The sequence below is a fragment of the Convolutriloba macropyga genome, chromosome 8, assembly GCF_964194025.1.
Source record: "Convolutriloba macropyga chromosome 8, txConMacr16.3, whole genome shotgun sequence".
Taxonomy (NCBI): domain Eukaryota; kingdom Metazoa; phylum Xenacoelomorpha; order Acoela; family Convolutidae; genus Convolutriloba; species Convolutriloba macropyga.
In genome coordinates, this window is record NC_134475.1 from 38,840,721 (window position 1) to 38,864,885 (window position 24,165).

The 24,165-nt window shown below is 36.0% G+C and overlaps 1 protein-coding gene across 1 annotated transcript in view; it reads right to left on the reverse strand.

The window, feature by feature from the left end:
* Nucleotides 1–10,054: 10,054 nt before the first annotated feature.
* The window catches only part of LOC142344113 (uncharacterized), a 68,491-nt gene continuing 54,380 nt past the window's right edge, over nucleotides 10,055–24,165 (reverse strand). The window contains exons 4-6 of the mRNA XM_075395612.1: nucleotides 23,761–23,827; nucleotides 18,788–18,957; nucleotides 10,055–10,719 (exon numbers count right to left, since the gene is read on the reverse strand). Of these exons, the coding sequence (XP_075251727.1) occupies nucleotides 10,632–10,719; nucleotides 18,788–18,957; nucleotides 23,761–23,827 (325 nt within the window). The 3' untranslated portion in view covers nucleotides 10,055–10,631. The remainder of the gene's footprint in view (nucleotides 10,720–18,787; nucleotides 18,958–23,760; nucleotides 23,828–24,165) is intronic.

Genomic DNA, 24,165 nt, shown 5'->3' on the forward strand with positions numbered 1-24,165 from the left:
GGAACGATTTAGTAACTTTAACAGACTAGTAAATACAGTGGCATACGTACAGCGAGCATTGAACAAACACAATCCAGCAACAGTCGTAGTCAGCATTGAAGAAAGAGAAAAAGCAAAAGCAACAATCTTCAAGTTACTACAGCAAGAACATTTTGGTGAAGAGATGAAATTTCTCAAAGCTGAAAAGGAAAATCCAAAAAGCAGCAAAATCCTACAATTCTCCCCTTTCTTATATGAAAAAGGAATTATCCGAGCCAAAGGCAGAATAGGCAAAAGTCAATTGGATTTCAATGCAAAGCCTCCAATTTTGCTACATTGGAAACATCATGCGGTTGAATTATTCTTGCAAAACGAGCACAAGGACAATCAACACGAGGGCACTGAGCATGTAAGAAACAATTTTCAGCAGAAAGTGTGGATCCTGGGCATGCGGAACGCTTTAAGATCAATCAAAAACAAGTGCGTTACCAGCAGAAAGGGCAGAGCGCAAACGGTAGCACCAGTAATGGCAGATCTACCCGAAGAGCGGTTAGATGCTTCAACAGCCTTTACAAATGTTGGAGTTGACTACTTTGGCCCTTTCATTGTGAAGATTGGGCGAAGAAATGAAAAGCGATGGTGTTGTCTCTTTACTTGTCTAACTATGAGAGCGGTGCATATAGAGGTGGTACCCAAGTTGAACACAGATAGTTGTCTCAATGCAATAATGAGATTTATTGCTCGAAGAGGCAAACCGAATACGATCATCAGCGACAACGGGAAAAATTTTGTTGGAGCTGAAAGAGAGTTTGCAGAGTACGTTGCGGCATGGAACAAAGAAGGGATCGAAGAACATCTAATTCAGCGAGAAATCAGATGGAGGAAGTTTAATCCACCCGCAGCACCTCACTTTGGAAGAGTAAGGGAACGGTTTGTGAGAATTTGCAAGAAAACAATGTATGCAGTGTTGTGGAACAGAGCAGTCACCGAGGACGTTCTCTCAACAACGATGTGTATGATTGAGCAGACAATGAACGCAAGACCTTTGACTCCAGTCAGTTCAGACGTTAATGACTTAGAAGCATTGACCCCCAACCACTTCTTGCTTGGCAATAAGAACGTTTGCTTACCTTACCTACCAAGCGCGGAAGAATTTGCTGATCATCGAAAGCTCTTTCGACAAACTCAAGCATATGCAAATCTCATATGGGACAAATTTCGTAAAGAATATCTGCCAGCTATGAATAATCGACAAAAATGGCGATCTACATCGAACGAAATTCTAAGAGAAGGCGATCTTGTTTGGTTGATCGAAGACATCGATAAGCGTGGATATTACAACCTAGGTCGAGTTACGGAGACCATTGATGGGTCTGACGGTGTGCTTCGATCAGTGATAGTTCGAACGAACGACGGAGTGTACAAGAGACCAGTAGTGAAGCTCGACCCAGTACTACCTGGAAAAGATGTTTTCGCGATGGAAAACAGGGCCGGCGATGTGGCGGCTGAGCTAACTGACTCAATTACCAAATTGAATAGCGCTTCAAGACCATTTCAAGCCTCAAAGCTAGAATAGCATGACCAGCAAAATTTAATGCTACATTCTATCGACGCCAAACGGATTTGTTCACCTTGTTCAACATTTATATTTAGCAACTGTTACTAGTACACAATTAGTACACACTTCGAACTACCTCAACCACCAGCAAAACAATACCACGACTTAACAGTAATGCATCAGATTCTTTGCGATTGGATTGCGAATCAACCTGTTATTGATACAGAATATTTGACAAAACTTCTACATGGTTAACGAACTTCCCATGACATCAAATTTACACTGCAAAAGTGACGTTATGGAAAAGTGTTCACATTCTATCGACATCATTATCTACAACCAATCAACAGTTGAATTTGACATGTAAATCCACGTGACTAGCAGCATAAAAGTAGCTTGAAAAACTACCAAAAATCAGTTGAAATTCGTAAATTTGGTCTTATTAAACTGACATACAGTGCGTATTGAAGCACACTTTCTTGAGCGGTAAATTACTTGTTATCGTGTCTTGTTTCTGTAGATCATATTAGTGATTGTACAATTTTAACAATACTTTGACTTGTGAAAAGAGAAATAACTTGGATATTCTCAAAACTTTTTTTCTGAGGAACGAAGTCCCTAAAGAAACAAGTTCGTTATACAGCAAAGCTGAGCAATTAGTTATCAGATGCAATTGAGTAACAAGTAATGCAACGGTAATCTATAGTATAGCGGATAATACAGTTCACAAAAGTTAACTGCAAAAACACAATATCCGGACAGATTTGAAACCGCTGAAACGAACTGGGCGGTGTAAAGTTTTCCTTGACTTTGATAGGAGAGCAGCCGTTACAGTTATAGTTAATGTTACTGCCTAGTTACGACAGTTACCTTTACTATGACCGTTACTGTTGCTATAATTGTTACTAAAACTGCTACCGTTGAAATTACTATATAGTTATAGTTATATTTTACATAACTCTTAATGTATAGTTAATAATACTGTATAGCTATTATAAATGTTATATTTTAGTTATAGTTACTATAACTTGCTGTTGCTATAACTGTTACTGTATAGTTGAAGCTGCAGCTTTAACTGTTACTAAAACTCTTACTGTCAACGTTACTACAACTATTACTATAACTGGTGACCAACATTGACATTAACTGATGAACAGCAGAAACAGTAGGAGTGAAGTGTCCATTTAGTCGTCATCAACTAATAGTTACTATTAATATTGGTCATAAGCTACAGTAACCATAGACATAACTAATGATCATCAGTTATAGTAACAGTAGCAGTAACAGTCATAGCAATAGTAATGGTAGGCGTTATAGTAAGGGTAACAGTAAAGGGTAAAAATTATTCATCAACCAATTTTTACTGTTATTGTTACTGTTATAGTTGTAGTTACCGTAACTATTAAGGTTTTTTAATATTATTAATTGCTCTCAAACGAAGTTTGTAGCAATTATATTAGTCCTGTCGGTCTTTTTACGACTCGAAGAGGAGTATTGAGATTCTACAGTTTTTACGACTCGAAGAGGAGTATTGAGATTCTAAAGGTTTTTTTTTAGCAGAAAGCAAGTTTGTTCATGACTTGAATTTTGATTTCTTTCTGTTCGAGCATTTACCTCCGTTTTTGATTGTTGAGTTCTGTTTTCGAACATTGGACTTTAACAATAGCTTAGTTTGTAATGTATAGCAATTGGTAACAAACTGTAATTCGAGGTGAAGAGGTCAATTTGAGAAAAATTGATCCCTCTTAACTACCTACCCCCCCCCCCCCCCCGAAAAAGCTCACCCCCCCCGCACGTACCTAACGTACATAACCCCCGCACGTACCTATCCCAACCCCTAACGTACCCAACCCCCCCCCCCCTAACGTACCTACCCCCCCCCCCCATTGTACCTCCCCCCAATCCCAACGTACCTACCCCCCTCCCCCCCCCTCCCACCAGCACCTACCTGAACTGAAAAAATTTTGACGCTTTTATATTGGTCTACTATTTTTGTTATTTCTAGTGTTTTTTTCGATATTCTGATTTTGTCCAAGTTAGTGTTCGGGTTTTTTTTGCACGACGATTCGAGTCGTTTCCGGTATTCTACCGGCTATGTTTTTTAATGGGATTTTTCGCTTGTCCGATTTTCCGTCTGACGCTTTTGACTTTTCGTCCTCAAAAACGGGATAAACAGGTAGCGCCCAGCGGGCATTAAGTGCCCTTAGAGCCTTTCAGCTCTGTTTCAGCTCGAACTGTTTTGGAGACTTATACTTATGTTTAGAAGGGCGGTTCTTAGAGGTTGACGATACCCCCACTGTTGACCCCCCCCCCTAGTGCCCCACCTCCCCCTCCCCCACCGTGCTGTTGCCCCCCCACCCCAATGTTGCCCCCTCCCTAGTTTTCAGCCCTAGTTGTCAAGAAACCTCCTCTAGGGTTTTATATTACGTTACTGCATAGTTTCTAGTGGTAGTGCAATGGTTTCAACATTTTAACATCACGAATTTCAGCCTTTTGTTGACAAAACCTTCCTTAATTGATGACCATGAGTAAAAGTAACAGTAATGTGTGACCGTTAGTTATCCTCAACGAGTAGTTACTTTTACTGTTGATCATATTTTATAGTAACGATAACTATAACTAATGATCTTTAGTTATATTAACAGAAGCAGCAACAGTTATAGTTTTGGTAACAATTTGTAACAGTAAATTTTAACAATTAATCATCAACTAATACTTACTGTTACTGTTACTATAACTGTTACTGCTAAAGTTATAGTTACTGTTAATGTTAATGTTACTGCATAGCTATAGTTACTGTTACTTTTAAAGTTAATGCTACTGTTACTATATAGTTATATTTATAGTTTTTAATAATGTTACTGCTAGTAGCTTCATAGTTCTATATACTGTTAATAAATAGTTATAGTTAAGGCTATAGTTTCTGTTACTGTTGTTGCTAACTTTATTGCTACCAAATAGTTATATTTGTAGCTACTATTACTGTTACTGCTACTGTAAACGTTTTGTTCTATTTACTTTTACTACATAGTTATAATTAAAAAAAATAGTGTCATTATATACTTATAATTACTATAACTGTTTTTTTAACTGTTACTATAACTGTTACAATCATACCTATAACCAGGAAGACTAACATATTGGAATAGACTAAGACCCTAGTCATCCGTCTTTATTTTAAACAACCTATCAAAAACCCATTTCCGTTTTCTAACATCGTTCTCCATATGCTCCAGATTTAGTTCTCTTCCGATTTTTTGTCTATTTTCAATATTAAACTCATCGACATCGGTCTGTGATTGTAATCTACTATTTAACGATGAACTAAAGTCTCCTCTTTTTAGATCACCTGTTACATTGCTAAACATGTCTAACTTAAAGTACTCATAAAGATACTACGACTTACATCCATAAACATTAGCCATTTAATCAAGAGGTATACACAAATAGTTAGAACTCTCTATGAAGTTTATACATGTAATTCGAAACGTTTCACCATTATCATTACCAGACAAAAGAACTGATACTATTCTTTTATCTTTATTCTCTTTAATTATCTCACCAAATATTAATGTGAAAATATATTTACCACCATTATCGAATATAACTTGAATGAAGTTTTGTTGTTCATATTTTAGTTTCCATATATTTTACATGCATGTTCTCTAAATATTTCTTTTCCTCGACAATGGTCTCCAACTCCGTTTTAATCTTCATTCTTGTATATATGCCCGGGCTGACCATCCAGAGCATTCCAGTACTGAACCAGTGTAAATCCATTGATTGTATATAGACATTTTTACCCTTGTGCAGATTCTGTTCATGTCAAAATATAGACTGTTCAGTCGATTTTTCAGAGTAAAATTGATGTTCTGTTTTTTACCTGATTTTGATCTGTCCATTACTATTTTCATACGATAATCAGCTTAACTAACATTATTGTATACCTCTTGTCAGCCTAAAATCATTCTGTTTTAAATCTGTTTCAGCTCTGATTGTCAGCCTAAAATACACTGTTTTTAACCTGTTTCAGCGCTGATTGTCGGTCACACCACAGGCATATTCACACCATTCTGCATCACACCACAGGCATATTCACGCCATTCTGCATCACACCACAGAAGTGACCCGGAAGGTCGAGAATATACCTGCTCTGGTTATACAATTATGCGAACGCACCCCGAACGCTCTCCAAACGCGCCCCAGCCGGATCCCGAAATATCCAGTATCAGTGAAAGTAGCAGTATGCACACAGTATGAAGTATGTATGTAGCCGTTTTAACTGGTAACGTGTCGTTACAGCAAAATGCATGCATTTTGCATGCTTTTCTGACATGCTCAGCATGTTTCAAAGTTTTGCGAAAATTTCAATGTACTGTTTTTACTATGAAATTACTCTGAACAGTCTGAATAGTTGTTCTGTTTTTCTTTCTGGGCATAATGACCATTTTTTTTGATGTAAATAAGCTGTTTCAGTACTGGTTTTACAAGATAATATGGAGATACTCAGGTTCAGTATTGAAATATTCTGGGTGGTAAGCCCGGCTGACACATGTATTATTAGTGTCATGCTGAACTTATATTCCTTTGTAATTTTCATCGTATTATGCAAAATAATAAAATTACTTTCAACCTGTAATATATCTCTAGCAAACTTAGCTTTACAGTCTAAACCCAAACACGATGAGTAACCTTCCTTTTGACTCAATGACAATAATATTGACATCGGAAAAACTACAACTGATAACAAAAACTGATGAAAATGCCTATACAAGCTGTGACTCGAAAAACAAACATTGGCCAAATAAAGTGCAATAAAAATAATTTTTATCAAAAACTGGTTACCAACTGATAGAGAAACAGAACAAGAGGTTAAGAGATTAAATATGGGCTTGGGTTTAAACTTCTATTGAAACGTAACATTAATGATAAGTCATTATTTAGAGCAAATGCCGGAATTGGAGTAGTAGCTAATGATGGTAATATAGGAATAGATAGACGGATATGTATCTCGTACTGATAACAGAATGATATCAAATTGATCACATTCGAAAACAACCAATAATGCTAAACTTCAAGTTACAGGTTGCTGTTGTGACATCATGTGTCATTCATTGGTTTTAATTAGACAGTTAAGTAGTGTTAATAACGATGGAAGTACGATGATTGATATGCGTAGTTAAAAAAAGGTCACTTGAACATAGACTAGGGTCCATTTTTAAATGTTATCTAAATTCAATCTTACAAGCGACGATCTTTAAATTGTAACTCTTAAGCAGTGAGCAGTGTTTAAAAAAGTGCTATTTCAGTTATTTTTAGGTGCTAAAGTTATAAGTATTGTTTTGATGTTTTTATAGCAGTGTATAAAAGGTGCTATCCAGTCAGCTTTCTGTCCGTTTGTTGGCAGTGGTGGCTAGATGGCACAGTTTATACACTACTGATCATTTCAGGAATGATTTGTCTGAACAGATCTTAAACAATAGCCAAGGGACTCCGATACCGACTCAAGTAGATTTTCAATTAGGTCCCACCAAACCACTCGTTAAAAACACTTTAACTCCTACTTTGTCACACTGATCATTTTGAAAGAATAACAGTAAAATTGACAATAGAAAAACCAAAACATGCAAAAAAAACTGATAAAACATCTGAAATATGTCTGTACAAGTTGTGACTCGAAAAATAAATCTGGGCAAAATAAAGTGCAATAAAAAAGATGTTCGATCAAAAATTGGTTACTAACTGATGGAAACTGATAGGAAAAGATATATATACCGGTGTCTAAATCGTATTGATAACAGAATGATATCCAAATGATCACACGGAAACAACCAAAAATGTTAAACTTCAATTTTCCGGATGTTGTTGCGGATATCATATGTCATTCATTGGTATTAACCAGACAGTTAACTAGTGTTAATAATGACGCCAGTAAGATGATTGACAGGCATAGTTAATAACGTGTCACTTGAACCCAGAGTTGTGTCCATTTTTAGGTGTTGTCTAAATTCAATCCTATGAACAACAAAGATTAAATTGTCATTCTTAAGCAGTGAGCAGTGTGTACAAAATTGCTATTTCAGGAATTTTTTTGTGTTAATGTTATAAGTATTATTTCGATGTTTTTATAGTAGTGTATGAAAGGTGCTGTACAGTCACCTTTCTGTCCATTTGTTCGCAGTCGTGGCTAGATAGCGCATTTTAAAAAATAGTAATCATTTAAGAAATGATTATTTATATGAAAAGATCTTAAACAATAGCCAAGGCACTCCGGTACCGACTCGAAGTAGATTTTCAATTAGGCCCTAGCTAGCCACTCACTAAACACAATTAAACTACTTTGTCACACTGATCTTTTTGAAACAATAACAGTTAAATTGACAATAGAAAAATCAAAACTGATAACAAAAGTGATAAAATATCTGAAAAATGTCTCTACAAATTGTGACTTGAAAAAGAAATATTGGCAAAATAAATGCAATTAAAATGAAGTTCTATCAAAAATTGGTTATCAACAGATAGAAAAGAAGCAGAAACGGTATTTTGGGGAGGAAACCACGGAACGGGAAGATTTTTTTTTCATGATCATCTAAAAAGCTAACGCTGTACTTCACAATTGTTCTGAGTATGTCATTCGAGAATTCTTGAGCCCGATCGGCGACCCACCAAAGTCTCCTCAGAGACATACCAAATAATAATTAAAATCAAGAAGCTTAAGATCAGATATACGCAAAAACAATATTAGGTGAAAAAGGAATCAAAACAGAGAAACAACAAAGATCAATCGAAAATGTTACTTAAAATTGAAGGAAGCTGCTAAAAAGGAGTAACTGGACAAAATGGCAAAAATTGCGTATTGAAGAGTCATGTGTAGTTCAAACGTTTAAAGATGATCTCAGACGTACTATTACTAGCTTAACTGAAACAAACACATATGACTGAATTAGCTTGAAACTAAAAAACCATTTTGAAAAATCGGCACGTGATCTAAGATCACTCGCTTAGTGCAAAATTTCCCTCCACCTACTTTTTCCGCTCCCTCTCAGAACAATTACCACTCTAAATGTTCTCTCTGATTTTCACTTTTGATCAGCAGCGGAAACACTTCTTTTCACATGCTGAAATAGACTTCCTCTAGAACACATCCTAAATATAAACGGACCAACGTCGGGCGAATTGCTATCAAAAGACTGGCGAGGCTAACAATTTAGAAGTGCGCATCGGCTAGAGAAATTTATGATGCAAAAACTTCTGAGGAGGGTGTCAAACCCCCGACCTCTCGGCTGAGCTTTGGCAGCATTAAACTACGCTACCGGGGTACACGTCTGCTCACAATCGGTTTTATTTTAACAAGGGATTTAATTTCTGAATGAGCGCTATTCAAAACCTTAACGGACTAATGTCGGAAGAGGTGCTCTCGAAACACAGGCGGGTGAAAAACAGATGACCACACCCGGATTCCAACCATTGACCTCCCGCTCCATCACCAGCTCTCACCATTCGGCTTTCAGTAGCTCTGTCTCTATGCTGCAATCATTTTTTATTTTAGCAACAAGCTTTACTTCAGAGTGCGAACAATAGAGATCACTCAAAAATGAAGCACGAAAGCGCGAGAAGGTCACTTGAGAAGTCAAATAATGTTCTAGAAGAAAAGCGCTCAAGAAGAAAAACGGTCAATTGAAAAATGAGCGTAAAAAAGATCAACACGTTTACAATGATTGCTATCAACTTCGTTCAAGAGGAACTAATCGCTTAAAAATGACAAATCACTCAAAGTCAAGTGCGAAAAAGTCATTCAAGAATTGAAATCGTAAGAATGTTCTAGAACACGATCAAGCGATAATTGTACATAAAAGACACGCGGTTACAATAATTGCTTCAAACTTCGATCGAGAGCATTGAATTGTAAAAAAGGAGTCTCTAAATAAACATAAACCTACAATTATCTGAAGAATTGCTCTTGACGGGATTCGAACCACTGACCTCCCAATCCACAACCACACGCACTAACCACTGCGCTACGAATCACGTTCCTCTACAATTCTGCAGCCGATTTTATATTAGCAACAAGCTTTACTTCGGAGCAATAGAGATCACTCAAAAATGAAGAACGAAAGCGTGAAATAGTCACTTGAGAAGTCAACGAATGTTCTAAAGAAAAGCGCAAAATTGTCAAGCGAAAAATTTGCATAAAAAAGACACACACGTTTATAATAATTGCTATGAACTTCGTTCAAGAGCAATTAATAACCTTTCAGAGGTTGACGGCAGCTATTAAAAGTAAATAATTCTAGCTTATAAACCACTGATCAATTGCAATTTTCCAGAAAACTCGAATTTCCTATTGTAATCTTTATGGGTCAGTACCTTATGTACGGCATTCCATATGTGTCTATTTCAAGACCATTTTCACAAGGGAGCGGACGATATCTGCAGGCATTTTGGCGATAACTTTGGATTTTAACCATTTGAGGCTTTTTGTGAGCTCAAATTGTCCCTTTCTATAAGGAACAAAAATTTCGGGAGAATTAAATTAATAAATATGGGCGGATTTCAATGCGTATAAACAATGCACCAATATTTTGATTTACAATCTATATATAATACGAGAAAAACTAGTAATGTTAAGACACTTATTAGGAAAATAAACAATTCTCTTTATTACATTGCGCATTTGGATTTGTACAGACAAATATATCACATTCTTAATTCTAAACAAAGCCTCAAACAATTTCTCAAAAGAAGACAAGAATAACATCTTTTAACTGAGTAAATACCTTTTTTTTAGCAGGAAACAGATATTAACGGTTTCTGTGTCTTCTTGAACTAAGTGACGAACTAATTTCAATTTCATTTAAAAGTGTTGATAATCGCAGATATGACAGTTTTCACTGTTTTTACTAAAAATTTGTATCAATTGTAGTCTCATTGTTAAAGCTCGAATCAAAACTCTTTATAATCGAAAAATATCATTCCAGCATCTTGGTTCGAAAGCATGTTTTGTCCAGAAATTGCAAATTATGTAGCCATAATTCTCAGCCATCAATTCATCACTGATCTGCATAATGCATGGCAGTTTGAATGCTGTCTGTCTTCATGGCCCCGGGGACGTTTTGTAGTACGAGTAACCCGCAGAGGAAGAGTAGGAAAAAAGAGAAGGGCACAGACTAATACAGGAACACCTAAAACAATTAGGATCTTTATAATCAATCGGTGCCGTGAATACCCCCACCATATTTTACACATTTTTATACGACACTTTTGCACCTTTACATCATTTAACACATGTAATTTATTACATCATGTTAGCTGTTCCATTATATGAAGAATTAAACATAAACCGACTAACGTCGGAAAAATTGCTATCGAATGACAGGCGGGCAATTCAATTCAGGGGTTGTAGCCTAGATAAATTTTCCTTTATGACTGCAAAAACAACAAACGAAAGTCGGGTTCGAACCCCGACCTCCTGAGACCGATTCTCTAACCTCGACAGAGGCATTAACCTTTCGGCTATCATCCTCTATCTAACAATCGGTTTTGTTTGAACAACAAACTTATTTCGGAGTGAGAGTAATTGAAATCACTCAAAAATCAAGAAGTGCGCGAAAAAGTCACTTGCGAAGTCAAAGATTTTTCTAGAAAAAAAGCGCAAAAACAGTCTAGCAAAAAATTTGCTCAAGAACTAGCCGGTAGAATACAGGAAACGACTCCAAGCGTCGTGCATTATAACCTTTAACCTTAACTTACCAAAACCAGAACCTCAAAATAGACACACAAAAAATTAGCCAAATAAAACATATTTAAAAAAGTAATTTAGAAAATGCAGACAATTTTTAGTTCAGGGTTATGGCTAGCTGCTGGGGGAGGAGTGGGGTAGGTGCTGGGTGGAGGGGTGGGTGTAGGTGGGGTGAGCTGTGCGCGTAGGTAGGAGAGGGGGCAGCTAGGTGGGTGGGAAGGGACGGGGTACATAGGTGAGGGGGAAGGTGTAGATGGGGGTTTACGTGGGGGGAGTGCAGGTAGGTAGGTGGGGCAGGTAGGAGGGGGTTCTGTAGTCTATATAAGTAGGGGTGATTTCTATACTTATATAGGATCAAAAATCTCACAATGACCTCTCACCTTAAATATTACCAGCAGTTCCTAATATTTAAGTCATGAACAAACTTTCAATAGCTAAACAAACATAGCCTATAGAATACCGGAAACAACTCGAAAAAACAAAAACTCTTATCTCACCCTACCTATTTCAGAAATATGAAAAAAGAAATAAAAAAGCAATATACAGTGAAATAAATTTTGGCGTAGAAATGTGGGTAGGTAGGTGGGGGCGGTTTGTTGGGTGGGGGAGGGGGATAGTTTAGATAAATTCTCGAAATGACCTTTAAACCTTGAATAATACCATCAGTTCTTTATGAATTTACAAACTAAGATACTTTTGAAGTCCAATGTCCGAAAACATAAGTCAACGTTGGAACACAAATGTCGAAATTCAAGTCATGACTCCAGCTAAAAAACATAGCCGGTAGAATACCGGAAACGACTCGAAGAGTCGTGCAATAAGAACTTGTCGTAGGGAGAGTAGACATTGGGGAGGGTTGGAGTAGGGTTAGATAGGTTGGAGTGACTTATATGGGATCAAAAATTATAAATGACCTTTTCACCTTGAATATTACCGGCGGTTCCTAATTTCTATACATTTCTATACATGAACTAAGCGATTGTTAAAGTCCAATGTTCGAAAACAAAAGTTAAAAGTACAAGTCAGGAACAAACTTGCGTGAGCTAAAAAATATGTAGAATCTCAATACTCCTATTCGAGTCGTAAAAACCCGTAGACTCTCATTACTCCTCTTCGAGTCGAAAAAACTTGTAGAATTCCAATACTCCTCTTCGAGTCGTAAAAAGACAAACACGTTTACAATAATTGCTTCTCAATAGAGAGCGACTAAACCCACGGTTAAATAAAATGGTGAAGCGGGCCATTCTATATTTCATATTCTCTCTCTCTCTCATCACACATGCTTCGCCTCATTTCACTTTTTTTTAAGTTTTACATGATAAAAAACTTCAGATGAATTCAACAACAAACCTTGCTTCACTACTAGTGTCAACTGTTCAACAAATAATTCATATTTTAAATGTAGCACTATATTGAGTTTACACAATTAAAAAAATAATTGCGTCGTGGCTACCTTAATCATAGCTCATTGAAAAAGCATAGCCGGCAGAGTGCCGTAAAATAGCCGCCGTTGACGTACTTGATGCACATCGGGATTGAAACAGAAAACCAATTAACAACCCAACTACATTCCATTACAATCCTTTTTAGATAAAAGTTAGCAAAGGAACTGGAAACTATTTTATCTGATGAAAACGTATTTCTGCAAATTAGGTGAAATTTTTACAATCAATTCACAAAACACTTACACTTCGAGTGCTTAGAAAACCAGACGAACAGAAAACTACTGATTTTAAGGTCAAGAAAAAACAATGAGAAAAAAAATCAAAACCTAGCCGCTTGATGCACATCGGGATTGAAACAGAAAAACAAAAAAAGAAGAGATAAATTGACCGATTTTTTCCGTTTTTTTTCAGTGTCAAAAAATGTTTTAATTTGGCAGGCAGTTTCAGTTGGATTCTAAAACTATACTTAACTCAGCCTCTAAACCGATCGCTAAGAAGCTTAATCCGAATCTCAAACAGTAATGAACTTTTATAACCTAAATCTCCCTGACTTAATGACATGACTTTATCGGTTTATCCAGTCTCTTCATTTTGATCTTTTGACTTTGAGGTATTCATCACATTACGTAATTGAATACGTGAATTTAAAATCCATTCAGTTGAGACAGTGAGTGAAGTGACTCAGAAATCAAACGTGAAAATCCGGGCCTTATGTAAAACAAAAAATGTGATCAAAAGGTAAAGGGGACTTAAAAAAATAACAGTACGTAGAATTCAAAGAATTTTCATTGACTAAACAAAAACTAGACCTAGAACGAACTATGAATTGGTAAAACCATTTCTAAAAAATTCAGATCAAAAAAGGAAAAAACTGAATCAATGTTAAAATGCTGCATGTGAACAAAAACCCATTTCAGAGAGAAATAGGCTCAGAATGAACTATGAATGGATTGGGAGAACCATTGAGAAAAAAATCCGATCCAAAGAATCGAAAAAACAGTTAAAAAAAGTGAAATTGCCGCATGTGAACAAAAAACGACTAGCAAGAAAGCAAATTTTTGTTCAGACAGCGTTTTCTCACTCTACTTTAAAATTAGAGTGAAAAATATCACGCCACAAAACCACTCGCTGTTTCGCTCCACTTCCTGTTTCGGCGTGTCCAAAATCTGTACTCCAATTTGACTTCAAAAATCATGAAAATGTGTGAACAGATCTTCAAAAAACGACAGCGCCCCAATACAATTCAAATTCTTTGAATTGTAAAAAAACGAGAGCTCCTAAATAATAGCCGTTGAGAGGCTGACGGCGGCTATTTAAAAAAGTTATTACGATCACAGTTTTCAAAAAACCCTCCAGTGGCAGTTGGGCTTCACCGACAAGCTCCCCTCCATGTGGTTAAGTACAATTAAATAACCGAGAAAAGTTGCTTTTTAACTCCATTGCTTGCGATAGGATGGAGCACAGTCAATTTCCGTTCTTATTGTAGAGGGTCAAACACAATGTTGCTGACCGCTCGACGCACCATAACTCTGGTCTTTCTGTGCGTTTAAAATGCCGCGCACTGACGTTCTCGCCCACTGAGAGGAGAGTAATGGATACTAATATTCGTCTCGCCCAAACAGATCGAGTACGGTCAGTTGCTTTTTTTTACATAATCCGTTTGTGCGAGACCAAAATTAGTATGCAATACTCTGCTCTCAGTCCGCGAGAAAATCAATGCACGGCAGTTTAAATGCACGGAAGGACCAGAGTAATCGGTCCGTTCTCTGGTCAGCAACATTGCGGTTGATTCCTTTACAACAAGAACGGAGATTGACTGCTCCATCCTATCACAAGCAATGGAGACCGCCTGTGAATAAAATTTCCGTTAGCGTTAGCAGCTACAAAAATCGTACACATTTGGCAGTAATGCCAATGAGCATTACCATGCTCTGCATGTTGACAGTCATAAAAATAGTCACAAAAGATTAGTATTAAACATAAACCGACTAACGTCGGATGAAAAAAATTAGTATTAAAAAATGTTAAACACAACCGATAGCAGTTAGTCGAATTACTCCTAAGCGACAGGTTGTGGTCATCTGTGCCTTACGTAAGCCGGGTCGGGGTATAAAGTTTCTTTGAGGCTTAAAAATAAGGCATTAGAGCTTATTTATAGACAACTTAAAAGCTTTAAAATGAAAAATCAAACCAATTTGAACGCACTTTGATTTGACTGTCAGTGATAAAATGTGCAATAGGCTGCACATTGAGGTCTGCAAAAAATCGCATATCTGCACTATTGGAGCACATATAAATAATAGAAGCATTCGTGGAGAAATATATTTAGAACAGTGAAATTGCCATACGTGAAAAAACTCGCTCTCAAATAGCGAAAAATTGTTCAGCATCAAATTCACATTTCATTGTCAAAGTGATGTGAAAAATTTTTACGCCTTGAACTACTCGTTGTTTGCTCCCTTTACTACTGCAGCGTGATTAAAATCAATTATCTAAATGTGACTTCTCATTGACAAGAGGTTGAAAAAATGGACAGATCATAAGACAGCGCCCCAATACAACCCAAATTATTTAGACTGTGAAAAACAATCGCCGCAATAATAGCCAGCTGAGAAGATGAGGTTGGCTATTTATAAGTTGAACCTGAAAGATTTCAAATATACCAGACAGAAGCACGAAAACTAACCAAAAGTTTTAAAAAACTAACATTGTCCGCAATTAAATGAATATATTAAATGTTAAAAATATAGTTAGTCCGTCCGATTGATGATTTTCAAGAAGTCTCTACATCTCTTCTTCAAAAATCAAGTCATTTTCACAAGAAAGCTAGTATTCGAGAATTTAACAAGTAAAAAAATTACTGCGCAAAAGCATACCAATTTTTTGTCAGACTAAGGCCAATTTTTACAAAATGGATTTACTCCATTCTTCATTTTGAGAGAAATTCTTTCTGAAAGTCAAAAATGGCTGTACTTCAACAACTATACTTATTTGAATGCCAAGTAAAATAGCCCTCCATAGTTTTATAAAAATCCATAGTTTTATAAAAATTTATAAAAATTTTACATAGCCCTCCATAGTTTTATAAAAATTTATTGGCATAATACACCAACTTCAGATATCAGTTCAAAACAATTTTTACACCCTCAATCTCTTATACTAGTACTCTCGCTTGATTATGAAACTGAGAGAGTACGGAATTCCAACTTATCGATGCCCAAAAGATAGTGAATGAACTCAATCCAATTTTTACCGAGAAAAGACAATTGTCACGAAATCAGAACTTATTTACATCGTTTTCCTCTCCAATGTTTAACATAGCCAGCAGATTGCCACAATACTTGCAAAACAGACTCGCGCCCCTTCTAATACAGATAGAAAAATATACAATTATAAGTTAAACAATTTATCGACGCCACTGAAAAAGACATAAAAACCAATCAGGGATTTAAAAAAACTTGTTAAAAGTTACTCCAGAGAAGACATTTTATTAGGGAGCTTTATTACACATATGAGTTCCTTTGCCCTCAAACTAATTCAAATTAAACTTAAGGTTTAAAGTGCAAAAGTCATTTTACTGAGTGAAGTAAGTCACGCATGATCACAATCTAATCACGCGAATGACCTAAAACCCTTTGTGTGTGTGTGTGTGTGTGTGAGAGAGAGAGAGAGAAAGAGCGAGAAGGACTTTGCAGTGTGAACAAATGTAAAAAAACAAATATGAGCGTCAGACGGCGAAGCAAAGGATAGCAGTCTTGACCTACAATTCAAGAGAAGCTGAGGCGGCTATGAATAAGTTATCAATACTGTTTCTTTAAAACTTTGCAAGTGTACATTCTAAAAACTGTGTTGAAAAAGGGGAAAAGTTTTAATCCTAGCATTATTTTTTCCCATTCATTTTGGTACAGTAAAGTTACGCAATTTGTACTTAATTTAATTTGGAAGTCAATTTTAGGCACCATACTTTTTTCATCTGTTTTGACCAGCGTGTTCACGTTCAAGTCTGGTATTAATTATCCCGATTTGTGTACCACTATCTGTTCATACCAATTAACTGTTGCTAATTCATTCTTTGTTTTGCAATTCGCGATCAGTTGCACAATTTACTCTTCTACTCGCCTCTCATTTCCTATAACGATAGTGACAACTATAATTTGTTAGTATACTCGCCTTGCGAACCTATAGTATCAAAGATGCATTGCTCACTGCCTTGCGATATCCACTTAAAAAAACTCCAAGGCAAACTTGAAATTCGAAATAAGCATACTAAAACATATTGTACGACCGAGTCGTAAAAACAAAAAACCATAACACTTCTTTCGGGTAGTAAAAAAAAAGGACAGGGAATTAATGCAATTCAAATGCTTAAAAAAATCAGGAACTTAACCGACTAACCTCGGGCGAATTGCTCTCAACCGACCGGTGAGCGAATGGCTTTGTCAATTTTTGGTCACGGTTTATTGAGGCTAGCCTTAGCTTGATTCGACTCTGCAAATTTTAGTTTTCTAGCCATGCTAGTAAAAAAAAATCAAATAAAAAATTGATATTATAAAAATTTGCAAAATACAAAAGAAATGCTTCCACATTTCGCGGTAAAAATGTTCGATACTACTTTTTGTCTCTGGAGTTATGTCAAGTAACCCATCTGCAAGACTTGAAAAGCTTCGTTGGCCAGTAAAGATCGTTACACTCAGAAAAGATCAAAAATAATCTAAAATTTTGAAAACAATTGCAAATTTTAACAAAAATTTGCTAAAAATCAAGATGTTAAAATCATCAAAACTATTTCATTGTCTCGATAGACTATCCAGTAACCCTATTTCAAGCTTTGAATAGTTTCACTGGCTCATAAAGATCCAGAAACTTAGAACACGATAATAATTTTCCGAAAATTTGGAAAAAAAATTATCAAAAAATTGCTCAAGCTGGAGTCATTAAAATAATAGTTACTGATAGTTTTTGTTAGGCTGAAAAACCTGAATAATGAAAATATATGCCAAAAAATTTGAAAAAAATGCTAAAATTCGTGGTATTGAAATCTTGAAAAACATACCATTACATTTAAAAACTATACACTAACCTATTGACAAACCCTAGAGGAGTTTCTTGAGGTTGGAGAAATCTAAAAATGGACAAAAATTTTAAAAACTTGAGAAAATGCAAAATTTGTAACTTATTATCAAACCCTTAAGGACATTTTCTGGCCCCTGCGTCTGGAAAGACGTGAATAATGAAAAATGTGAAAAAAATGCACGTTTTGTCAAAAAATGCAAAATTTGGTGATGTTAAAATGTTGAAACCATCCAACTACCACTAGAAACTATGCAATAACCTATTATAAAACCGTAGAGGAGGTTCCTAGGGCTGAAAGAACTAAAAAACAAACATTTTCAAGCTTGAAAAAAATTGCGAAAATTAGTATAAAATTGCGTGTTTTTTAGCGATCGGTTGTTCATCAGTAGCCACGGGGGCTGATGGGGAGGGAGGGGGCAACAGTGGGGGTGTCTTCACCCTCTAAGAACCGCCCTTCACACCATAAGAATAAGTCTCCAAAACAGTTTGAGCTGACACAGAACTGAAATACTCTAAGAGCACTTAATGCCCGTTGGGCGCTATATCACATTTCGAGAGGGCTTCTGTTTTCCTTCAAGTTCATAAAAATTACATTGATGTATCTGACAAATAACCATTTCATAATATATCAATTTCAAATTTAGGTAAGACAACTTGTCCAGTGGATTGATGATGTACAAACTGTTGGTGGTACAAACTGATGTACAAATTTGATCACAGGTTGGTGGTTTAAAGTAAAAACTTCGCAAAACTAGTTTGTAACTTAACTTTCAATACACAGCGGAATGTGTTCAGTTAAACATTGCCTCAAATTCAAGTGAAAGCAAACCCACTACAGTGAGTCAATGGTGTCAACCTATTACCAAAAACCGACCGGAAATTGGTGTAATTTTACGTAGACCATTGAAGTCTTACTAGAATTGAAGGATCCTAACTTACTTCTGCAAATAATGTAGCCTAATTTAATTCAAGCTGAAAATGTAAGATTTCAACCTGGATGGTGGCTCGGTGGGTGGGATCAGGTCCAGTTCGTCGCCCGAGTCGGTGAGGGAGAACCCTGCTGTGTCGTATTTGGAACTACTTATGTTACTACTGTTGGTGACCAAGTGCTGTGCGGCTGAGTCTTTAGGCGACCAGGGCTCTTTCGTTTGAACACGGCGGTACTGAAACTCAAATTTACAGTTTTTATTAACAGAAAAACGTATTTTATCCACTAGTGCCACTAGTGTCTGCTTGCGACCCCCCCCCCCCCCCCAGTTGCTTGTGGGATTTAGCAAATACAGAACATAACTGCATCGACTCAGGACGTGAGCTCATTAGGGGCGTAACAATTATATGAATTATTATACCAAACTCAGAGGATTTTCTTAAAAGAAGGGGCTCTAAACTAGGCTAACAGATCTATGTTAGCTAACCTCGTTAAAGATTCGCATGAAGGCATAAATAATCAATCTTTTTAAAAAAACATTATAGCAGGCTAAGTCCAGAAATAACAATCGAAGAACACGAAAAATTAACAACCTGACCATCAGATAAAGGCAAAAGTTTCACGGCCGAACAAAGTTTAAACAACTATGAAAAAAGACCAATAAGTTTGTTGGATTCAAAATTAAATTAACTGTTTACTTTTTTCAGCTTATCCATATATAAAGGTCTTCAATATGAGAAGCTACTCAAAAAAATTTAACAAACAGCAAGAAGTTGAAAAATCAAACCTTATTCGCCCATAGAAGCTGAACAGTTTGAAAAATTTGTCCTCAGATTGAAAAAAAAACAAAGTTAAAAATTTAAAATCGACATCCTGAAAATCAAACTACTTGTATTAGCGTACAATTAAGAAAATTACCAGTCAACAACAGATTTCAGAGATAACCGAAAATCAAACACTAAAAAATTTAGTTTTTGTAAAAATTAACCATTTCATTTACGAAGCAAATAGCACATTTTTATCACGTAAACGTACTCACAACGTCACCATTATATTTTAAAGTTAGAATGGAGTGCACAACAGTGACAGTGAGTGAAATTAGTTCAGATTTGCTTCCAAATTGGAAATAATAGTCACTGTTGTCCACGATGTCTGTTTTCGATAACACGAGGACAATAGTGACATGGCCTTGCCACTGTTATCCACGTTCCCCGTCATTGTTTTCCAAAGCCAAAGTATCTAACTTCCACGACAAATAAGGTGTTAATTAGACCGAAGTGAGAGGAAACATAATAGTCAATTAATTGGAGAAGAGTCCCTCGCAATGCAGTGTCAAAGAGTTCTAATTCGGTCCGCACTTAAATTCAATTAGATAAATATGGCGCACTCAGCCTCTAAATTACGCTTGATATTAATACCAACTAGCAGTATACTCAAAGGAACTTTGTAACTTAATGCACTAATTCCTCAAAAACGAAGTCCTAGCTCCCGGGCTTAACTCCATTCAGTTAAAACAGTGAGTAAGGTAAGTCAAAAGTGAACGTGGCGAGTTATGTAAAAAAAGGTAAAACAAATAAACAACATAACAGGACACATCCAGAGAACTGAATGAACTATAAAATTATTTACTGACCAGCAGATCAGTTAAACATTACAATCCAAAGAGATGAAAATTAGTTTCATAAATTTTGAGAAAACTATTGGCATGTAGATTTTTGTATCAGCTTGCTGAATACTGAAGATATATTATTGAGAAAGCAAGAAAGCGCAAAAAATGACTTAAAATCTCGGAAATCTCGTGATTATTACATAAGAGACAAGCACATGCAAAAATATTCAATGTCGACAAATTTAAACCCGGAGGAACAAGATTTGCAGAAGATTCCTCGTGCTCCAAATTTTAGAACAGAATGTTAAATTTTAAATGTTAAAAATGCTGCAAGAACCCAGCTTCTAGTTCAAATAATCTTTACCTTACCACACGAACTGAAAAAATACAAATGACACAATTTCCGAAAAAATAAAAAAAATCATCGATATTTTGCCAAATTTTGAACGTATAGGATTTCAGAACCCAATCACTCATTACATGCAGAACCCAAAAATAAACGTTTCGACCAAAACTGCTTCAACATTTAATTGAGAAAATTAGCAAAAATTATCAGTCAGCTGGTAAAGTTCCTCAATATCTCCGAAACCCATTTTGTTTCATCAAAATTTACCCAAAAACCTTATGCCATTAAGAAGTTTCATTGACAGCTTATCTGAAAAACACCAAATTATGTAAAACTTGAAAAATTGCGAAATTGACTCTTTTCTGTTTAAGTTAAAAGTATAAAATACCTGAAAAGCAGTTATGAGGAGAAAACTGATAACGCACAAGACCTATAAGGACTGTGACCAACGTCAAGTGAAACCCATTGATCAAAAATTTTAAAAAAACGTGAAACAAGAACTCCATTAATTTGGCCTTTCGTGTAAATTCAGGACACTTTGTAATTGAAACACTACTAAAATCAGATTAGGGACTCCCATGAAACTTAGGGCCCACTGGTATTGAACTACTTATCCCGTTTCGAAACAAAAGTAATGGAAAAACTGTCATCACATCCTGACAAAAAACAGAAGGCCATATCCTGATATACAATCTAACGAAGTAAATGAAAAAAAAAATAAGTACCCCTCAACCTAATCAGCAGACTAAATGAACATTACGAGCCAAATGAGCAAGCATAGTTTCATAAATGGTAATAAAAATAAAAATAAAAGCTAGATACTTGTTCGATCAAAAATATAAGAAAAGCAAAAACTGATAAGTTGGCATACACAAAAAGCTACTAGACACAGGCAAGCAGAGACGGGCAAAAATACAAACAATTTGACGTAAAAATTAATAAAAAATACTAAAAATTTTCTAGAATTTCTTGGTATCAATAACTTCAAAACCAAATTGTGATGCTAAAATCTAAGCAAGTATGCTACGCAATGCCCAAAAATGTTTTATTCACGACTTGAGCTCCGAAAAATAAGCAGAAGTTGAAATACTTTAAAAAATGCTCAATTATTTAAAATAATGAAAACTTCTCGATACTTATGTCTCTGAAATCAATTATGTCTTGCCAAAACTACAGAACAACTAACTTTTGGTCTAGCAGCAATTTGGTTGCACAACTAAGAGACAAACAACGGCCGAAATGACAAAGATTTGTATCAATTAACAAAAATTACTTATAAGTTGCACCGTTCGTGAAGTTACAAAAACCCGCAAAAACGAATTTGTGTTCCTCCCAAAAAAACAGCCCATTAACAAACGCATAATTTGTCAAAAAATTCCATCACTAACGGTACCAAAAAATACATTTTAAAAAAATATGAAAATTTCTGTACATTACAGTTCTGTACAAAATTTTGCGTTTAAATTGGCATTACCAAAATGGCCCAAAGATTGTCAGAAAATTATCTTCGTTGCCACTACTAACCCGCGTTAGGATTGAAACAGTTAAAAACGTTCGAGAAAAATTTGACAACCGAATTTTCTAATTGTCAAAAATGTTTCAATTTCTGCAAATTAAATAGATTAGATAAAAATGTTGACTTCAGCCTTTAAATTGCAGAATAAGTTGGATACTAATACCAATAGCAGTACACGCTGATGAATTTTGATAACTTAAGGCAACAATCTTTGAACATTGAAGTCTTAGCGCCCGGGCTGTATGGGTTCATCCCGTTTTTTTAATATTTTCTTGACCTTGAACGTATTTGCTGAAAACTTGGTGGGTGAATTTTAAATTCAAGTCATTTGAAACATTGAGTGAGGTCAATCAGAAATCATACGTGAAAATCGTAACTTCTGTAAAATGAAAAACGTGTTCAATTGGTAAAACTAATTCAAAAAAGAATAGCACTTAAATAGTAGCCTTTCAGAGGCTGACGTCGGCTTTTAAACACCTGCACCTCACAACACAGAGGAGATGAAAGAATTCCTCCATAGGACTTTAATGAGCTTCGACTAACGTCTATTGAAGACCCATTTGATCAAAACTAAAAAAAACTGCACAATTTTGGGCTCAAACATCAAAAAGACCTTCAATTTCGGCATCCAACGCAAGTACTGAGCGCAGTAAGGAACCTACTACTAAAGCCAGCTGCGGACATCTAATGAAATTTGATACCCATTGGGCGTCACTTGTTTATCGTGCATTGAACGCTGAACATTCGGGAAAAATGTAACACATTTTACATAAAAAAAGCGCCAATACAATCCCTAGTCTATGGATTGTAGAAGTAGAGCACCTAAATAATAGCTTTGGTGAAGATTACGGCGCAATTAAAAACAGACTGACGTCGGACAAATTGCTCTCGAAAGACAGGCGGGGCAGTCTAATTTAGAGCGGGGCAGTAACGTTAGATAATTTTTTAACTGCAAAAATTTTGCATAGAAAGACACGTTTACAATAATTGGCTCAAACTTCGTTCCAGAGCAATTAAAAAAGAAAGCATAACACAGCTTAGTTCTGATTCTTCGACAGATCTAATTGCAAAAAATACTAGTCCGTCCAACCATTACATATGGTGTACGGCCCCGGTGGTCAGAACAAATTTCTACTTTCTGGCTGCCTGTTAATGCCCATTTCAGCCAATCTGGCTATCGCCGTAGCACAAATGTGCATACTACTGATATAATCTGCGATATGATCAAAGAACGATATCTTTAAATTCATAGAATCTTAGGTTGGTGCGATCGTGGTTCATTAAAAATATTGAAACCTAAAACCTCGATCAGATGCCCAAATTAACAGCGCTGGATGACATTTCTTCTTTTGGTACTTAAATAGAAAGTTGAGTGGACGAACAGATGATCGGAAATTTTGTCTGATAACTTTCCTGCATTAATGGATACAAAGCGCAGCTTTCATCGATAATAATAATGGTGAAAATGGTGCTTAAAACTGATAGTTCCGTTCAGCAGAGAGGATGTTTCCAAAAAAAGCCAAAATCCCAAATTAATATGGAATTGTGAATGAGATGGGGCACATACTTCTTTCCTTCCCATGGAGTTGTGGTGGATCACAGGAAGAGGCAAACTGAACTCCTCGTCTCCAGAACTGAAAAAAATTAATTTTTGAATGCGTGAAAAAGGTGCGTGTACATCATAGATCAAGAGAGGCCCCAAGATTCTGTGCCCGGCACAGAAAGCTCCCACATTCGTAGTTCATTGCATATAATGGATCATATTATTGTTTTGCAAAGGCCCGAGATAGGCTTGCATTCGAAAAGATTTTCCTCGGTTGCCTGAAAAAATTGTTGACTATACAAGCAGGCATTTAAAATAAGCAGAAAAATAAGTTTTTCAGGCAAACAAAAAGCAGACTCGTATTATTCCGTAGGTGGCACACGTAAGTTCCCACCTTCCCATTTGAAACATACAGTTGATCCAGAAGTT